Source organism: Carassius gibelio, chromosome B16, assembly GCF_023724105.1.
Source record: "Carassius gibelio isolate Cgi1373 ecotype wild population from Czech Republic chromosome B16, carGib1.2-hapl.c, whole genome shotgun sequence".
NCBI classification, from domain to species: domain Eukaryota; kingdom Metazoa; phylum Chordata; class Actinopteri; order Cypriniformes; family Cyprinidae; genus Carassius; species Carassius gibelio.
Window position 1 is genome coordinate 25377671 of NC_068411.1, and position 18460 is coordinate 25396130.

Genomic DNA, 18460 nt, shown 5'->3' on the forward strand with positions numbered 1-18460 from the left:
AAATTTCCCTCATGTACATAATCGGGACAAGTGTTGTGGTCTGAAAAAGTTGCCTGATTAGATAGTAAACTAGAAAAAGTGTCAGAGACATCATTCCAAACCAGGAAAGAAAGTTACTTTTTTTTCAATATTGATGAAAAGGTGATCTGTTTCATTTCAAGGGAAGAGGGGACAAAGGGTACAAATGCTATTCGGCATTGAGTAGGGCTGGAATTTCTATCCTCAATTATGCAGTATATACAGTAATTAAAAAATCTCATAATTTATTTAAAATACATTCATACTAAGTATACTTCAAATCCTTTAACACTTACATATCACTCTCATTTGTTGTTTCTTTATTGTAAAATGAATATTTCTAAACATTAAGCCTAAAATGTATTTTAATATCATTAGCTATTAATAATTATAATATTTTATAAATTATCTATATAGATTAATATCTGAATATATGGACGATGCAATAACATGTTTGGCTTGCTTTATTGGATCTCACCAGGGCAAGTCCTTTTGTTCAAACTATAGTGTCTTAGCGGGGGCAGAAAATGGGCCATGGCTAAATCTTTACAGGCCTCTCAGCAAAACAGCCTTCTTGAATACATCCATCTGAGCTGGGTTGAGGGGGGTGGAGTGCTTTGTTCCCAAAAAACTGGTGACCTACATCTACAACAGGGAGGATTTCAATGTTTTGTTCTAGACATTTCACTCAATAAAGAGCTAAAAAGAAGATACTACTTACAATTTACCCCAAAACGTCAGTTTTACTCAAGTATTTTAATCATTATTAGATGCACTTGATTCTGATAGGTCAGTCATGCGTTCTGTGGTCAGATAGGCCAGTTTTAAAGCTGTGTAATCTTCTTTTCCAATAATCAAGTCTATATTTTATTTCCATTTATTTATTTGTTAAAGTAAATAAATGCATTTTTAGGATGCTATGTCATGGTTTATGGTGACCAGCTGACGGTACATAATCTTATGCTGTTTTCTTTTAACAGTTTGTTTAGTTGGATGAAAACTAAGGTACACATTAACATAGTTAAAAGTTTTTAGAGCCATCAGGATGTTTTAGCACTGTCTGGTTGAAGATAAACTTCATGAAAAAAAAATCCAGTCATTTCAGTTATGTAATGTGAGTGGATTGTCCCAAATGCTTAGTTTATCACTGACCTGATCCTGCTCTGCCAATAATGGTTCAAAAGTTAAGGTGGCAACATGTAAGGTTTATTAAACCATTATATTTTTAAATAATATTTTCAGAAATTTAGTACAACTCATTAAACGAGTGACACTCCTTAACATGGAGTGCTCTGCCCGGTCTTGCCTTTCCCGGGATGAGGTCACGTGCGTTGGTGACAGTCAGTCATACTCAGGGGCGACATTTCATTGGCTGAGGAGGTTCTGATATGCCCCGCCCATAGGCCGTCCTCAGCTACGTAACGACCGATCAGCTGTTAATTTTCCACAACAATAACAAAGGGAGCAGTTGAGACCTCGGAGAAGAAACGAAAAAAAGAACCGACTGCAAAACTCCGAACTGAAGGGTCCAGAAACTTTAAATTTCTTCCGGGAAGAATTGTATTTATATATTTTTATATGTCGCACGTCAAATAATCTACCTCAAGCACTTGAAGCGATCTGTTTTTGTTCTGGAAGTCAACCCTCTTCCTGTTTACATCACTTTTTGCCGCAGGTGAGTTAAAACCTCATCGACGAACATTCTGCATTAATACGTAATAGAAACGTATGGACTTAAAGAATACTATGAATGTATTATCACAATTTACTTAATATAGGTTGTAGGGGAAAAAATAGAAATTTAGACATTTTCATCGAACATGTAGGATCAGTGTTAAAAATGGAAGAAAAATTTATTTGCATATATTAGACATTCTGCATATCACAACCTGTCAAAGCCTGCAGGCGATTTGATATGTTGATTATTTGTTTCTGCAATGTGAGCATGTTCAGATTTTACGGTCCGCCCAGTCGCTCGGTGTAGGGTTACGCTCATCCCTCCCCGTCCAGGCTCCGTCTGCGGGTCAACAAACCATCATATATGACAAGCAAATACAGCTTTCATGTATGTTTGCACCTGTACAGATATTCAGATTGTAGTAAGCGAGACAGTGCATGCTTTCTTAATGCATGGGTGCGTTATTAATTTTATTTTAACAGTCTAAGATGATAGTTAACTGTATTAACTTGAGTGTAAGGTACCTTGTTTTGTTCTTTGCTTCCACAATAAATGTTGTTCCCATTTTATATATATTTTGGACCAGAAATTTGAACAATATCAGTGAATGGATATTGAAATGTGTGCAGTCAGTGGTCAGTTTTGGGCCTGAAAAAAAAAAAAAATAATAATAATAATAATAAACATAGCATATTAAAATATCTGCTTAAACCAGTAGTCTAAGATGGTTAGCTGGTTTTCATTGGTGGCCAGTTTTCAGCCAGCTAAATCAGCAGAATACAATTTTGGTCAGGCTAGAATCCCAACCTGGTTTGGATTTAGATGATTATTTAAAAGGAAGTGCAGTTCCAATATATTCTGCTTTAGTTGTATTTATTTATTGTTTTTAATTGTCATGTGCATGAGCATCAAGTGCAGCTTAATTTGCACTTTGCATTTTTTTTATTTTTATTATTACTATATGAAATACATAGACGGTTTTTGTTCAATTTCAATTTTGTTAACATCTTTACTGATTTATATTTAGAGCTTTTTTGTTGTGTACCGCAACAGATAGATTAAATGGTACTCTTCAATGCTTTTCCTTTGAGAAATGTGTATATAGTGAAGATCTCCTATCTAATGGAAAACCAAGTAGACACATAATGGAGTTCTTGGTGTGTTTAATTTATATCTCCTTAGCTATAAAAGATTGACCTCTCAGCAATACAGTTTTCCTCTGGGCTGCTGACACAAAAGCCATCCCTGCCCTGCTTATCTCTGCTTGTCAGTCTATAATCCTCATTTTGGGCTTCAGAAGGGTGCTTATTATATGTATGTGACCCTATAATAGCCCCCCTCCCCCTAAACACACAAACAAAGAGTGCTGCCATGACTATATGAGCAGGTGGAAGGGAGTATGAATTGTTTGTCTTGTTTTAATGATGTAGTGGGGTGAAGAACAGCTTGTAGCCCTTCACTTCACAGCTGACTCTCTTTGTTGCTGGAAGCAAAACAACGGATAAGGGTACCCTAATGAGTCATAGTCCTGAATGAGGCTGGGTGTATCTGTAGTCTGTACAAAGATCAGATTTCATAGGCATCAGCTTCGTGTGAAGAGTATCTGTGACAGCAGAGACACTTTAGACCGCTTTGTTTTGGCTGGTCTGTTCTCAGGAATATCTGTCTGTATTTTATGACCTTTAATTTATGGCTAATCGCAACAGAACATGACAGAACCAGGAAATGTTCTGTACTTGAAGGCTGGTGAGTTTTTGTGTACATTTTCGTTAACAACACGGTTATCTTCTTGCTTGTCCTCCAGGGCCTGTTTTGCACAATCAACAAGAGCTATGGCTGATCTTCATCAGGTGTTCCTCTGCTGAGAAGGTGTAACAAATGCACTTCAGCGCCTTTACTAAGATCTCAGTGAGCGGCTCCCGCAGCTGATGACCAAAGAGCCCGGCCTTCGCCCACACCGAGCAGGACTATCCAGCCTCGCGCAATATCATGTTCCAGAGGTTCACCAGCATCTTGTTTGGAGACTCCCTGGAAGAGGACAATGGATGTCCTGTGGATCCAGACTTCAACGAGAAGGAGGAAGATGATGAGTGGATTTTGGTAGATTATCTAGGTGAGAGATCTTTCTTGCATTTCCTGTTTCTGATTTGTGAACTGAAATATGGATCTTGTGTAAGAGTTTCTCCCTAAATGCAGAAATGAACAAGATGTTTGCATCAAAAGAACTACGGTGTTTGTGAACATTGGTGCTTGCTAGTCTAATTGTCCTTCACAAGTGTCTTCAGAATCTAATTAAAATGTACTTGCTCTTTCTCTGAATCAACTTTCATTTTCTGCTGATGTTACTTAGGCCATACCATCATAATGTTGAAGTCTGCATGATATGGATCAGATCAATTTCCAGTTATATAGCCAACTTTTACCATGCATAGAAGATCCAATTTTACTCTCAAATTTATCTTATGATGTACATAAAAGGGGTTGGAAACGGCATCAATTTACATGCATTAAAAAACAGAATTCCACTTAATTTCTCCCAATAGACGACCCTAGATCACCTCGGTTGATACTGATGACTTGGTCTGCAGGAGCCATATTACAGATTCTGTAACCCCTGGCACAGACGCAATGCCCTCATTAACATGATGCCTCTCATAAGCTGCCTGCCCAAATACAGGCCTTCTCATATTGTGTATGTGTGTGAATATTTCAGGTGCAAGGCAGTCTAGATGGTCCAGTTCCCTGTTTTAGGACAGACATGTTTATGGGCAACAACGCTTTTAGCCTGTCAGACAAAAGTGTCTATGATGGGGTCTACGACAAAAATAGAACAGATTAAGTTACCTTTTATGAACATAAAGTGTGTCGTCCTTGAACACGGAACGATTACAAGCATCAGTCGTTGCCTGAAGGCTGAGGTAGACAAGAAGGGAATGGAGATTAAAAACATTTCTCTTGTTTCATAGCCATATAGCTTGACGGAAGTCATGGTCAGAGGGCTAAAGGATAACTGGCTACTCAGGGACATTGAAGAGTGCCATAAGAGGGTTAAAAGCTTTCTCAAGCAGCTGAGTTGAGAATATGTTTGATGTCATCTGGCAGGACGCTGCAAGGCTACAGATAAACAAGGTGTGGCTCTGTGAAAGGGAAGTTCTGTGTGTTCTATAACACCATGTTATGGGTGTGGGACCCTCCAATCACTAGTTGGTCGTGTTACATTTAGTGTAAATATTAGGTGTTATCACTGTAATTTCAAATTTGTCACATAAACTCCATGTGAAGGCTGACAAGGATCTGCAGTGTTAATTCACTTCAAGTTCGATTACACTGCCCTCTAGAGGCCACTAAATGTGTAGCGCCTCACAAAAGCCAGCTGTTTACACCATTTCTGGTTCCCTGCCAGGAGCTACGAAGAGGACAAACAGAAGTGGAGTGTGTGCAAAATATTTACTCTCTCGGTATCTGTCTAAACATAGGAGTTGTTTTCGATAGAACTGGTGATACTTAAATTATATATGCAGATATCTCGAAAGTGTTCAGATGTTTTCAGTGTTAAACAGTGAGGAATTATGGTTTCTCAGCATTCCAAGTTACTTTGTGTGATATTCTACACTCTACATATGATTTGGATTAAATATAGGCCTAGTACTATTTCAGTGTCAATGGGACTTTTCCCCTCATTGCTTTGTCTTCCAGAGTGAGTAATTCATTATAGTAAAACATTTATCTGGGTACATTCCTTCTTTTTTTTTTTTTTTCCCCATGTACCCTCGTCAACATTTTTTCTCGCTCAAGAAGCTTTTTCACCCGAATAAACATCACAATAGTGGAAAAAAATTATCACAATTTTCATTTCATGCTGAATTTGGGGTTTTATAAAAAGTGTGAACCATGCAAAAAAAGTTGAACACTGATGTTTAAATGTTACAGACAGTATTTTGTTCAAATCTAATGAACTGATTACTATAGAAGCTGTTTTTTTACTGTAATAACATTCTCTCTGCTCCTGTAGCAAAGGCCTGCTCCGGTGCGTGTGGAGATGATCTGGTGGAGGTGTGCTCTGACGATGTCGCTCCCCTGGACTCTCCCGTGCGCTGCTCCTCCTGCTCCTCTCTGGATTCGGTGGCAGACACTGACGCAGAGGACGGCAACTTCTTGAGTCTAGAGGCGACATGTGGGCTGGAAGAGAGCTGGTTCATCACCCCTCCGCCGTGTTTCATGGCTGGAGGCAGAGCTCCGGTCCTGTTGGAGACTAGTCCTCTGGAGAACCTTCTGATCGAGCATCCCAGCATGTCTGTGTACGCTGTTCACAGCCCTCGTCAACGACCTGCCAAGGACAGCACCCGTGAGCCATCGATTTTAAGGTAAAGGGCAGATTGAGAGCTTTGCTTGTGAGTGTTAATGTACATCCAACTGGTTGTTATCGCAGAATAAAACCTGTCAGGAGATTATTCCACTGTACACTCAGAAAAACTGTTATAACATGTCTCATTTAGGGAAAACGTTGTGCCCCCCCCCCTTTTTATTTGTCACTCTGAAGGGGTTTATGCTCTAGCTGTACATTATTTTGCTTATTAATGGCTACTTGCCATATAAGTGAATAAATGGTCAAAAATTACTTAAGACTTATTGAGCCAAGACAAAAAATTGGGGTCATGTTCAATCAGACAACTTATAACATGGCATTTCACCAAATAAATAATTATGTGGACATGAAGTATTGATGTAAATTGAAACTGTCCTTGTTATAATGCATTACAATCTTCACACACACACAAAACAAATCTTCCTCATAACCACCAGAACTCAAAATCTTGCGTCTGACCCATCAGAATCAAAAATGTCAGGAGGACGTGTTAAATTGTTATATAACGATCTGAAATAGTTGAATCTTAGAGATCCTGTTTGGCTTTGCAGATCTGAGGTTCAGCGCCGGCCCAGTCACCCTTCTGGGTGCTACACAGCTGCTCTGGTTGCTGCTCACGCTGGGTTTCTGGAGCAGACCAAGAACGGCTGCTTGGCCCAGCGCATCCGTGAAAACATGGAGCGCCAGCAGCTTTCCCGCAACGCCCTCCGCCGCCTCAACCTGCTGCGTGATGGCGGAGCCAGACAGGCCAAAGCCACTGGAGGCTACGTTCACCAGCCGGGCCAGAGGCAGTACAACTACTGAGACCGTCCCCACTGCACTCCCCCGTCCTCCCCTGCATGACACCCCTTCCACACTGGGAGACTTAGTTTTTCGCCAGAAGGAACGGAGTCCTTTAGAATCAATGCCATAGGTCACTTTACTTCACGGCAGGTTCCGGTTGACCTGAATGTGTCTGCATCTTGTTTCCTTTATAAGCTCCATCTGGTTCTGTCTTATGTTATATGTGATGAAGGTTGAATAACCAAGTGTCTTGTTATAGTGAGCACGGTGTTGTAGTGCTCTGTTGGAGCATGTGTAGGCAGCTTGGCACTTTCAGTGCCTTTAACTTGTCTTTGCATTTTCTTTTTTTAAAGCCATAAGTTCAGTCACATCAGTGATGAAATCATCAGCAGCACTTTTCTGGTTAGGAAGGAACCTGCCTGTGATTCTGTAGATCAGTGCTTTCTTCCTCTTTAGTTTTTTTTTCTCTTTTAAATAATTGTAAATATACTGGGTTTATTATCACTAAAAGCCTTGTTTCCACAGTAGATATAAAAATATGTAAAATATATTTAAAAAAAACTTCCAAAATATTTTCAAAAGAAAAAAATATTGAATATATTACATATCAGTATGAAGTTGATAAGAGTGTATGTAATCTGCATAGATGTGTATGTAAGCAGTTTTTCCTATTTGTAGTGACTGATTTGATGTATGACTGTGTAGTGGTAATTTTCCAACAGGTTAAAAACAAACAAAAAAGACATCAAGTGTTGTAATGCTAATTTTCATGTTTGCTCTATATCTGCAGTACATGTCTCAGGGTCATCACTGTTCACCTTTGCTCTTTGCTAAAAATGCAGATTACTTGCAGACAATAAATTGTCTCTGTACATACTGGAGAACCTCTTACTTGTGTATGTTACCTAGTGGAAATATTTGTGATTGATGTAAATCTTTAACATAATGCGTGTCTCACACTTTGAATGAAAGCTTGCTCCCCCAAGGACTGTGAAAACAAACTCTCTTAACTGACTGTTAAAGCCTTTGACAATGGAGTGAAACTGTTAGCATTTTTTTTTCAATGTAGTGACTTCTTGTGTTATATGCCTTTTTCATGTTTTATTTGATTAGTTACACATTGTATTTGCTAAACAAAATATTTAAAGTAGCAACAAACTTAAAATTCTATGTAGGTTATGTTTGTTTCTCTTTATTCCTTCATCTCGTGTGACCTGGTGTTGTAAATTTCCAGTGACACTGCCAAGGTAAATGTCTCCCCTTAATGAATGAAACTGAAATCAGTTACTCTTGACATTCAGTTGAATGCATATTACATGCATTAGCAACTCAAGGAAACCTACAGCTTTTCTTCTTTCGCTTGCTGCATTCTGTGTTGAGCAGTATATTGTATTCTGACATTTTTCTCTGTGGACGAAGGGAATGGAAGGGACGTAAGGTTCTCTTCATATTCCTTGAGTAATAGTGGAGAGGCCCTCTTTCACTATGTCAGTAGATGCCTGGTATTTGGTATTCATAACAGGGATTTGATTTAGCCTTGAATTGCATTTGGGGATCATGTGCCTTCCAGGTGAACAGTATGACAATGCATCCGTGAAGAACTTGAAATTTGTCCAAATGGACACAAACAAATGTAATTTTACTATGCACAGAGGATTACCTTGTCTCTGTGAGCCACTTGCTCTGTCAACTTTTACACAAAATGTAGCAAATGTTTTCTATGTTTAATGTGTGAAGAAAATTCTTTGTGGCATTGCTAAGTTTTAGACTATGCTTTGGTTGAATTTTCTTTTTTTTTTTTTTTTTTTTTTTTTGAGTTTACTGGAATAATACAGCACTTTGCCAAAAGTGTAGGGTTTTAGCATTATTTAGAATTGTTTATTTATCTTTTTCTTGAACTGATGTGTTTTGAATAAATGTCATACACAGACTGTTTTATATGAGTAGCATTGTCATTATGTAAACTCCATTCTCAATAAACATTTTAATATAAAATTAAGGTTTCTGCCTTTTCTTTTAGTGAACAGGAATGTTAAAATATAATGACATACGTCTTAAAGACTAGGTCGATGTTTGCATGTTCAGGCATCATGTGTAAGTTATACTTTAACTTAATCACCACACCAAATTATAATGAAAAGTTGAGCGTTACAATATCTCATCCCAACCTGTAACTCAACTCAGCTAATCTCTAAAGAATCCCGAGCCATGATTACTGCAAGCCTGTTATTCATTGTACCAGTGTGGGTATTAACCTTAATAGAGAAGATTTCTAACTGTACCAGTTTAATCATGCCCTCCTCATTATTCTCCTTAATGCATTGGTACTTTTAAAGGTTACTCATAGGGTCAAAAATGCCCAATATATTTAAAATGCTAGAGTAAAAATGCCAGTATAATACATTTTGTTGTTCTGTTATGGAACATTTGATATATTTTTTATATTGATTCCTAATCCTCTTGTGCCTAGTGACCTGTAGCATGTATAGTCTTATAGTCTCTCAACAATGCTGAACGTGCAGTTAATATGATGGCTTTGATTGACTAAAATCAGATATATAAATCAGAATATACCATATTTGCTTTTGACTTGATTTTGATATATAATATTTTAGTTAGTACTTAATACTGTTTTATATGACCAGGGAAACGTAATGTTATTTCCTCACAAGTTAAAAAGCATTTTAATACATTCTTAATAAGAAAGTTAATTTCTGAATGTGGCAGTAGCTTTTGTACTGGAGTTCCTCAGAATTTTCATAACTTTGGTTTGAAAAAGTTAATGGAAAATAGAATGTTGAGGGTGTCTGCATTTTGAAGACATAGTACGTTAAGAAGAAGTTATTTATTTCCATATTCCACGTAGCAATATTTCCCCTCACCCCGGATGTGACGTATTTTAACATACACAAAACAAAAGAGTGAGCGGGATTACTGTTTGAAGCTCCGCTTTTCCAAAAAAACTATTCCTGGAGTTTTGTAGTTTTTTAAAAGGTTAAAACAATCAGTTTTTTACGTGTTTAAGTAGAGCTGATACACTGATCGTGTATCGATATAACTGTATTTCCCTTGTGTGTTATTTAGTGTTTATCTTGCCGGGTGCAAAAGCGGTAAAATGTATGTTAGCCTATTCATGTCATTTTTGTTTTCATGCTCAGATAAATATAACAATGTAACCAGGGGCTAGAATACATACAAACGCCTTGGCACAAAAAAAAAATGTACATGATAATTACAGAATCAAGATAATTAATTTAAGAACAACAACAACAAACAAGTGTTTTGGTTGATAAATTGACATCTATGCTTGTGAAATGCAAATAATATTATGATAAGATTAATGTTAAGTATCTTATTTAATACGCCTGTCAGAATAAGAATCCTCTCATGGGTTTGTTTACAAGAGCACGTTGTTTCTCACAGAATAACCGGATTGGTCAAACCGATTGGAATCCCCGCCCACTAGAAGCTGTCAAACTAGGAAGCGTCTCCTCAAAGTCAAAAACTCCGTAATTATTTAATATAAACGCGACTTTTAACACACAGACCTATTCGCATATGATGCATTAGGTCCTCGAACCCCGGATTCGTTTAACCGGGAAAGCAGGAAAGCGCGTTTTTTTACATATTTAAACCAAAGGTCGACGCGGCTAAAAGCAAGTCTACAAACCACAGACATTTCTGTAGGTTTCTCGCAAACAATCAATATAATCATTTCTAAATCCATGCAGATGTTTTTTAAACCATCACACATGAGACTGTCCGGTCATTTTTAGCCCCCAAACACAATGCTATATGTATATTTCGGGTTGTTTTTAAAGGCTGAAAAGAGACGCATGCGCAGTAGCCGCGAACCGCTGGTATATAATGCTTGGCGCCATCCTTTCATTCATTTGCACTGAACACTGCGGTAAGGATACTTACTTTAGTCTTCTTTCACCTGTAATCTTTTTTTATTTAAATTTAACTTAGTTGAAATCGTTTCGTAAACATGTTTTAGCAGACAAAGTGCTGTTGTTTTATGTTGCTTTTGCTTTAAAACGTAAATTTGTGCCTTTTAACTTGGTCAAGTTACGACTTAAGTTGAAGACCCCTTAAAGCAGCTGTTTTAGCTAGATTGTTCAGACAGAAAGCGCAATGAATGTGTTTAGAAGTATCTCGTAAGCAAAAGTTGAATGTAATGTCGACCTCGGAGGGGGATGTTGCTGAAAGTTAGCCAGCTCTGCTAACCTTAGGCGCCAGATTAGATCCTCGTATGTACGTGGACGTGCGTTTGTAACCTTCTGAAATTGTCAAAATAACTGCTATTGTGACAAATTGTAACGTTATGGGTAACCTAAGAGTTGCTTTAACTGTATTTTCTGTTAAACTGGTGCTTAATGCGCTTTAAATACGTCTTCGATGGGTTTTTTGGGGGGCAGCCGTAGTCTCCCGCTTCATGTAAATTGGCGCGGACTGTCCTTTCATAAACCTACAAAACTGGATCATGTATTTCTGGTTTGAGTAAAAACATCAGATGATCATATTGCTGCTTGTGTAGACTTAGCATTCAACTTACTCGCAGTTCCTTTCGATTTGCAATTATTTTTAATTCGTATGAATTATAAAAATTCGCTCGGTATTTCTGGTCATGTGTGTAACTTCTCTCTGGTCAAATGGCTAAAGCTTCGGTGTTTGTTTATTGCCTTTTTTTTGCTAGCAAGTTATTTCTCTTAAGCGCTTTATTCTTTATTAATACGTTTTAAATATGTAGTAACCATCCTATTCTTAGTTTAGACTGAAAAGGTGCTGACTAATAAAAGTGTAATTTAACGTTATGTTTCTGTTTCACAGGAGAAAAGCACACCATTTGTTTAGAAAATGTCAAGACGCAGGTAAGAATTATTAGTTAGTTTTTGTTTGTTGAATTTGTTCGTCGAATGTTTGATTTGGCCAACCTTTAAAAACCCAGCAACGTTAAGTAAATTCTTTCTTTATAACGTTTGTGTTTTAATAGTAATCGCATCACATTACAAGAAAGAAATGAAAACGCACCAGAACAAAATAAACCTCTGAGGAAAAGAAAAGGCGAGGTGAGATATTACGATTTATTTTGAATGTTACGTTATTGAAACTGCAGTGTATATTTTTCTTCAGAATATACGCAAATATTTAAATATCATAACTGCTTTTTTTGTTTTCTTCAGCAGTGCAATAGAAGAGTCCCGTCAGCAGCTAAGAAACAACACTATGAGATTCAGGTAAGCTGATGAAATGTATTATTATCAGTATTACATATATTTGTTTTTTATTCGTATTATTTGGCTAAAAGAGCCAGACTGGTTATATTAATTACAAGTTTGTGTGGCAATAAATATTCGTTTATCACTGGCAGTCACTGTTTATTAGGAAGTAATTCAGTTACGCGCAGTAATGATGTCACCAAGATAATCAGCGCGCCCTGACGTCACGTCCAGAACCTCCCGCGTTTATTTCCTTTATTCAGCAGCCCGCGAAAAAACATCTTATTTTTTATTAGATTACTGAAATTTTTTTTTTGAATTCTGTCTGTGATCTTTAGTGTAATTAACGTTTTGTTTTGCTGCTGCTGTATTGATAAAGGTTAATAAGCATAAAATGTCATTTGATGCCTGAAAGAATATTCCTTTGCGTCAATGCTGAATGTAAACCATATATTATGTACACTAAACAAGGATTTATAAAAAGAAACGCATGCTGAGTAATCTAAATCTTTTTTTTATTCATGCCTAATCTTTATTTAGTTGGCTAGGTCCTATTCATAAAATCTAAATCTGTTTTCTTTTTCTAGAACCGGCGTTTTGAAGGAGATATTAGTCCCAGTGTGTTAATCGAGACTCCTCAGAAAGAGGTTCATCAGGAGACCAGTAATCTTTCTGGTTTCAAGCGCTTCAGATTCAAGAACCTCTTTGTGAAACCCTCTCCGCTGCCATGCCTCAGGTAACACATGATCACAGCGTCTCTTCCTTTGAAAAGAAGAAATGCTATTAAATCAAAGTCTCTTACAAATAATGCTCAATGAAACAATCCACATTATTAGCTTTTTTTGTTTGTTTCTTTTGATTAAATTAAATCCCTAATCAATCTGAATGACTAAACTCAATGTCTGTGATGCCCAGATGTACAAAAAAGACCCTCCCACCTCTCTAATAACCACGGAGATGTTAGTCCTGTCTGAATTAATACATGAATATCGCCGACATCAGATGAAAAGAATCGAAACTCAAACGTAGTTTAGAAAACTAGTCCCGTCCGAATAGGGCACAATCCAGACTCATAGTGAAAACAACTTGGCTTAATTTATTGCAACCACTTCAAACACTTCCTGTGTTATGTAATGCTAGTTTTGACAGATTTTTATCACCAGCATCTTGCAATATGCAAGCATAATTCATCTATGAACATGTTTCGTTGAGTGTTTAATATCGTTCAGTACTAATTTGCTGTTGTCCTGTCAGCTGGGCCAGTTCAGATGATGTGTGGATAAAGATGCTAAACAAGGAGCTGAAGTATGTACACGACAAGGGCTTCATCCAGCAGCATCCAACCCTGCAGCCCAAAATGAGGTCCATTCTGCTCGACTGGCTCATGGAGGTATGTTTGTCTTTTTTTTTTTTTTTTTTTATAAAGTGTTTTTGTTCTTGTCATCTGATTGTTTGTGTGTTTAATCTGATATTAATTGTTTTTTACTCAGGTCAGTGAAGTTTATACTCTCCACCGGGAAACATTTTACTTGTCTCAGGACATCTTTGATCGCTTCATGCTCACTCAAAAAGACATCGGCAAAGATCAGCTGCAGCTCATCGGCATAACGTCACTCTTCATCGCCTCAAAGATCGAGGTACTTAAATTTTGTCATCAGCTACAATCTGTTTTGCAGAACTGCGGGGGTTTACTGTAAGATTTGTTAATGATAATACAAGTCCTCAGAAGTCCATGGTGCCACTTTTCTCATAAAATGTATCTCTGTTTGACAGGAGATTTACCCGCCAAAGCTCCAGGAGTTTGCTTACGTGACGGACGGGGCCTGCAACGAGGAGGAGATTCTGGCTAAAGAGCTTGTGATACTGAAGGCGTTGAAGTGGGAGCTCTGTCCTGAGACCGTCATCTCATGGTTGAAGCTCTACTCCCAAGTGGACTCTTCGAAGGACGATGCTAATTTCCTCATTCCTCAGTTCTCGCAGGAAACCTACATCCAGATCACTCAGGTGAGGCTTCAGCTCCTTAAACGTAAAGCTGGATACAGCTGTTTTGTTATCTTGATGCCCCTTCTGACTCTTGAATCTTCTCTGCAGTTGTTGGATCTTTGCATTCTGGACATGAATTGTTTGGATTACCAGTATGGAGTCCTCGCTGCTGCTGCGTTTTGTCACTTTACTTCTTTTGAAACGGTCCATAAAGTATCAGGTGAGCTTTCTGGTCATGGATATCCTTTGAGGATTTTCAGGGTTTCTGCAGCTCTTAAAAAGGTCATTAAAAGTATGCTCTTCTACAAATTAAGGCCTTAAAAGGTTTTCAGTTCATGAACTTATGGGATTAAATGTTATGTGCACTGTGAAGAATGAAGAATCTTCCACAGTATTTTTGTTTTGATTTCCTTTTTAAATATCTAATCATAAATCTCTGATGTTTAGAGAGTTGGACTCGCAATCTAAGGGTTGTGAGTTCTAGTCTCGTGCCGGAAGGAATTGTGGGTGGGGGGAGTGCATGTACAGTTCTCTCTCCACCTTCAATACCACGACTTAGGTGCCCATGAGCAAGGCATTGAACCCCCAACTGCTCCCCGGGCGCCGCAGCATAAATGGCTGCCCACTGCTCCGGGTGTGTGTTCACAGTGTGTGTGTGTGTGTTCACTGCTCTGTGTGTGTGCACTTTGGATGGGTTAAATGCAGAGCACAAATTCTGAGTATGGGTCACCTTACTTGGCTGAATGTCACGTCACTTAAATCAAGAGAAATTCACTTGAGATGCAAAATGAAGATAGCATTTTTTTTTTTTTCAACATGAAGCGAGTTTATGCCTAGAACAATAACAGATACCTGGGCTATGAGGGCTATAAATTTTTTTTTTTATGCCAAAGTTTTGAATCAGTTGATTTGATTTGTGCTAAATATTTTTTTTTCTTCCTTACCAGGGCTCACATGGGACAGCATATCAAGCTGTGTGCGGTGGATGAACCCATTTGCACGAGCGGTACGTGAATGGCCCAGACCACAGCTGAAGGACTTCAAAAAGGTGGCGGCAGAAGGCCGACACAACATACAGACCCACGTGGACTATCTGGCCATGCTGGTGAGTTCTCTTTTTCATAGTCTCCTCAGTTTTATTTACGATTGAACAGGTTTTTACATTCTTTTTTTGTGTGCGTGTGTTTTCAGAGTGAAGCACATGATCGGCAGCAGGACAGCTTGGACCGGATGTCTCCATTGGCTGTAGCTGGAATACTGACCCCTCCTAAAAGCACTGAGAAACCTGCTAATTGAAATTGATGGAGAACCCGAGTTTGGTTTCCCAGAGCAGTATTTGAAGCACTCAGAAGTGCCTTCCATCGAAGAATGGATTAATATACATTTTCTGAAGCTAGAAATGAAACTTTAATGATCATAAAGCTGAACCTGCTTAAGAGCTTCTGGCTATGTTGCCAGTTCAGAAGTCTGCACAGATGCTGCTGCTGCTTCATGGATCATATGTTACCATTTTATGTTATGTAAATACAATTTAATTTTATTGTGAGTGTGTTTGTGTGTGATGTGAAACGTATGTTCTGAATTTTGGCGTGAATGTGTTAACCCAGTGGTGCTAACTGCTTGTTAAACAGGACGAGCCTGTACAGCCAGCCGAATCGCTTATTGGCCTATTTTCTTAAACCTTCAGGTCCTTGTGAACATCATTCCCTTGTTTTAATTCTCAAGATACTCCTGTAAGACTTGACTGTTTTCACCCCTCAGAAGTGAATTTACCAAACTGAATTTAAGCAAAGTGCATATTTATTTCAAATCGATAGATTTTCAGTTTTAATATTTGAATTGCAATTTTGTTCCTCAATGCCAAAGGCATATTTAATAATTTGAGGTGCTTGCTATTTATGAATTTAATGCCTTTTGTTTGTAGCATAGCTTGAATAAAATTTGACCTGGGCTTGAGCCAGTCATGTTAGCTTCATTGTTGATTTGAGAACAGTGTAAAAATGTACTATGAATTGTACAGAAGATGTATATGTGTACAAATAATAATTTCAAGACTGTAATGTGTAATTTCCAATGTGAAGGTATTAAAAGTAAAATGAGTCCTCTGTGTATTTTTGTCATGGTCAAAGCCCAACTCCAGTCTTAACTGTCACGCGATCCTGCAGAAGTCATTTTTAAAGTCTTATGTGCTTTCAATTTCTCCTTTTTCTTTGGAGTGATACAAGCACTTGGAGCAAGAAGATCTGCAAAGTTGCAAAGACTAAAGTCAAATCCAAAGATAAATTCTATAAAAAAGTTAAGACTGCCCCTCCCAAAAAAACGGCTCGTTCAAACACGGATACTTTAAATATTACATTAAAAAGAACAGCATTTTTTCTTTCAAATAAGAATTTATTTTTTTCAAGTCATCAGACTTGAAACTTGCAGTTTTACATACACTAATAATTGAACGTTAATCTAGAGAAATGTCAATCATTGCTGGTCTAATATGAAGCCATTGTCATTCTGTTGCATGCGAGTGATGGAGGAGGAGGTGATGTACCTTTTGGTGGAGTGACAAAGGAAAAGCACTAAGACCGATTTGAATTGTAAATTGTCCTAATGAGGGTGTTGAGGTGTCCTTGTTATGTCTAAGTCTCCCAAGAAGTTGTTGCTGTCCTCACACCCAGACTAACTGAGAGAGGAAAGACAATGAAGACAAACACCCTTTGATACAGTGTGTGGAGAGTTTTTAACAGGAAACTCTTACAGCAGCTCTTTGCAGAAGCCACTGGGTATTATTAGAGCTCAAAGTTTTTTTCTCGTATTAAAGTTGTGTAATGGTCTTTTTCCATGTTGGTACATATAGATCCTCCAGCAAAGAGGATGCTTGTTTTTGCAGTGGTCAGCTGGTCTGTATGAAGAGGTGTCTGCCAGACATGTGGCTGGCGCTGAAGACATGAACTCTTCTTACAATGCTTTTGTGGGAGTTATTGTGTAGTTCTGGGACGAGTGCCCCCTCCTCAGTGGGCTTCCTACCCCTGAACTCCCAACCCCCTGCAAGAACCTCTGAGACAAAGAACCCACTCCAAACATGCTTTTACATTTAATGATGTGTCCCACATTCCACTGCATTATAATGGCTTGGAGAACTTTTAGACAGATATATGTATATATATACATTTACATTTAGTCATTTAGCAGACACTCTTATCAAAAGTGACTTACAAATGAGGACAATGGAAGCAAACAAAACAACAAAAAGAGCAATGATATCTAGGTGCTATGACAAGTCTCGGTTAGCATAAACACAGTACACGTAGCAAGGGCTTTTAAATGATATAATAAATAAAAAGAAAACAGATAGAATAGAAAAAGAATAGAGCAAACTAGTCTTAGAGGTCTTAGAATAATAGTGAGTGCTAAAGTTAGAGGGTCAAATAAAGACGGAAGAGATGGGTTTAAAGGCGATTCTTGAAGATGGCTAAGGACTCAGCTGCTCGGATTGAGTTGGGGAGTTCATTCCACCAGGAGGGAACATTTAATTTAAAAGTCCGTAAAAGTGACTTTGTGCTTCTTTGGGAAGGCACAATCAAGCAACGTTCACTTGCAGAACACAAGCTTCTAGAGGGCACATAAGTCTGAAGTAATACATTTAGGTAAAGGGGTGCAGAGCCAGTGGTGGTTTTTCAGGCAAACATCAATGCCTTGAATTTTATGCGAGGAGTGCAGGTGCAAATTGATAAACAGAGGTGTGACATGTATTATTTTCAGCTCATTAAAAATTAATCTTGCTGCCGTATTCTGGATTAATTGTAAAGGTTTGATAGAACTGGTTGGAAGATCTGCCAAGAGGGCATTGCAATAGTCCAGCCTGGACAAAACAAGAGCTTGAACAAGGAGTTGTGAAGCATGTTCTGAAAGAAAGGGCTTGATCTTCTTGATGTTGAATAAAGCAAATCTGCAGGACTGGACAGTTTTAGCAATGTGGTCTGAGAATGTCAGCTGATCATCAATCATAACTCCAAGGCTTCTGGCTGTTTTTGAAGGAGTTATGGTTGATGTGCTTTACTGGATGGTGAAACTGTGATGAAAGGATGGGTTTGCTGGAACCACAAGCAGTTCTGTCTTGGCAAGGTTGAGTTGAAGGTGATGGTCCTTCATCCAACAAGAAATGTCTGTTAGACAAACTGAGATGTGAGTAGCTACCGTCGGATCACCAGGATGGAATGAAAGGTAGAGTTGAGTGTCATCAGCATAGCAGTAGTATTAATAGCCATGTTTCTGAATGACAGAACCTAGTGATGCAGGTTCTGTCAAGCAGGATAAGAACTGAAGATTTGGATTCCGCTCTTGCCAGTCTTAGGGCTTCAACAACTGAGAGCAAGGCAGTCTCAGTTGAATGTCCACTTTTGAAGCCAGATTGGTTGC

The 18460-nt window shown here is 38.2% G+C and overlaps 2 protein-coding genes across 3 annotated transcripts; both read left to right on the forward strand.

Moving 5' to 3' along the window:
* The first annotated feature begins 1448 nt into the window (after positions 1–1448).
* tp53inp1 (tumor protein p53 inducible nuclear protein 1) lies at positions 1449–8840 on the forward strand. Its single transcript, XM_052578963.1, has 4 exons — positions 1449–1693; positions 3501–3809; positions 5709–6060; positions 6614–8840. Exons 2-4 carry the CDS (start codon positions 3686–3688, stop codon positions 6864–6866), a joined length of 729 nt encoding a protein of 242 aa, XP_052434923.1. The 5' UTR covers positions 1449–1693; positions 3501–3685; the 3' UTR covers positions 6867–8840.
* Positions 8841–10736: 1896 nt separating this feature from the next.
* On the forward strand, positions 10737–16151 carry ccne2 (cyclin E2). 2 transcript variants are annotated; one of them, XM_052577523.1, is made up of 11 exons: positions 10737–10755; positions 11679–11719; positions 11842–11917; positions 12032–12085; positions 12655–12803; positions 13322–13457; positions 13558–13704; positions 13841–14071; positions 14159–14270; positions 14998–15155; positions 15242–16151. In XM_052577523.1, exons 2-11 carry the CDS (start codon positions 11706–11708, stop codon positions 15344–15346), a joined length of 1182 nt encoding a protein of 393 aa, XP_052433483.1. In that variant the 5' UTR covers positions 10737–10755; positions 11679–11705; the 3' UTR covers positions 15347–16151. The 2 variants fall into 2 exon arrangements, with proteins under 2 accessions (XP_052433483.1, XP_052433484.1); XM_052577524.1 differs by having other exon boundaries at positions 10739–10755; positions 12035–12085.
* Positions 16152–18460: the final 2309 nt, after the last annotated feature.

Coding starts and splice junctions, on each gene's coding strand:
- tp53inp1 (XM_052578963.1), top strand. CDS start 3,686: ATGTTCCAGAGGTTCACCAGCATCTTGTTTGGAGACTCCCTGGAAGAG. Junction 3,810..5,708: donor GATTTTGGTAGATTATCTAG/GTGAGAGATCTT, acceptor CTGCTCCTGTAG/CAAAGGCCTGCTCCGGTGCG. Junction 6,061..6,613: donor CGTGAGCCATCGATTTTAAG/GTAAAGGGCAGA, acceptor TTGGCTTTGCAG/ATCTGAGGTTCAGCGCCGGC.
- ccne2 (XM_052577523.1), top strand. Junction 13,458..13,557: donor TGCTCGACTGGCTCATGGAG/GTATGTTTGTCT, acceptor TTTTTTACTCAG/GTCAGTGAAGTTTATACTCT. Junction 15,156..15,241: donor TGGACTATCTGGCCATGCTG/GTGAGTTCTCTT, acceptor GTGTGTTTTCAG/AGTGAAGCACATGATCGGCA.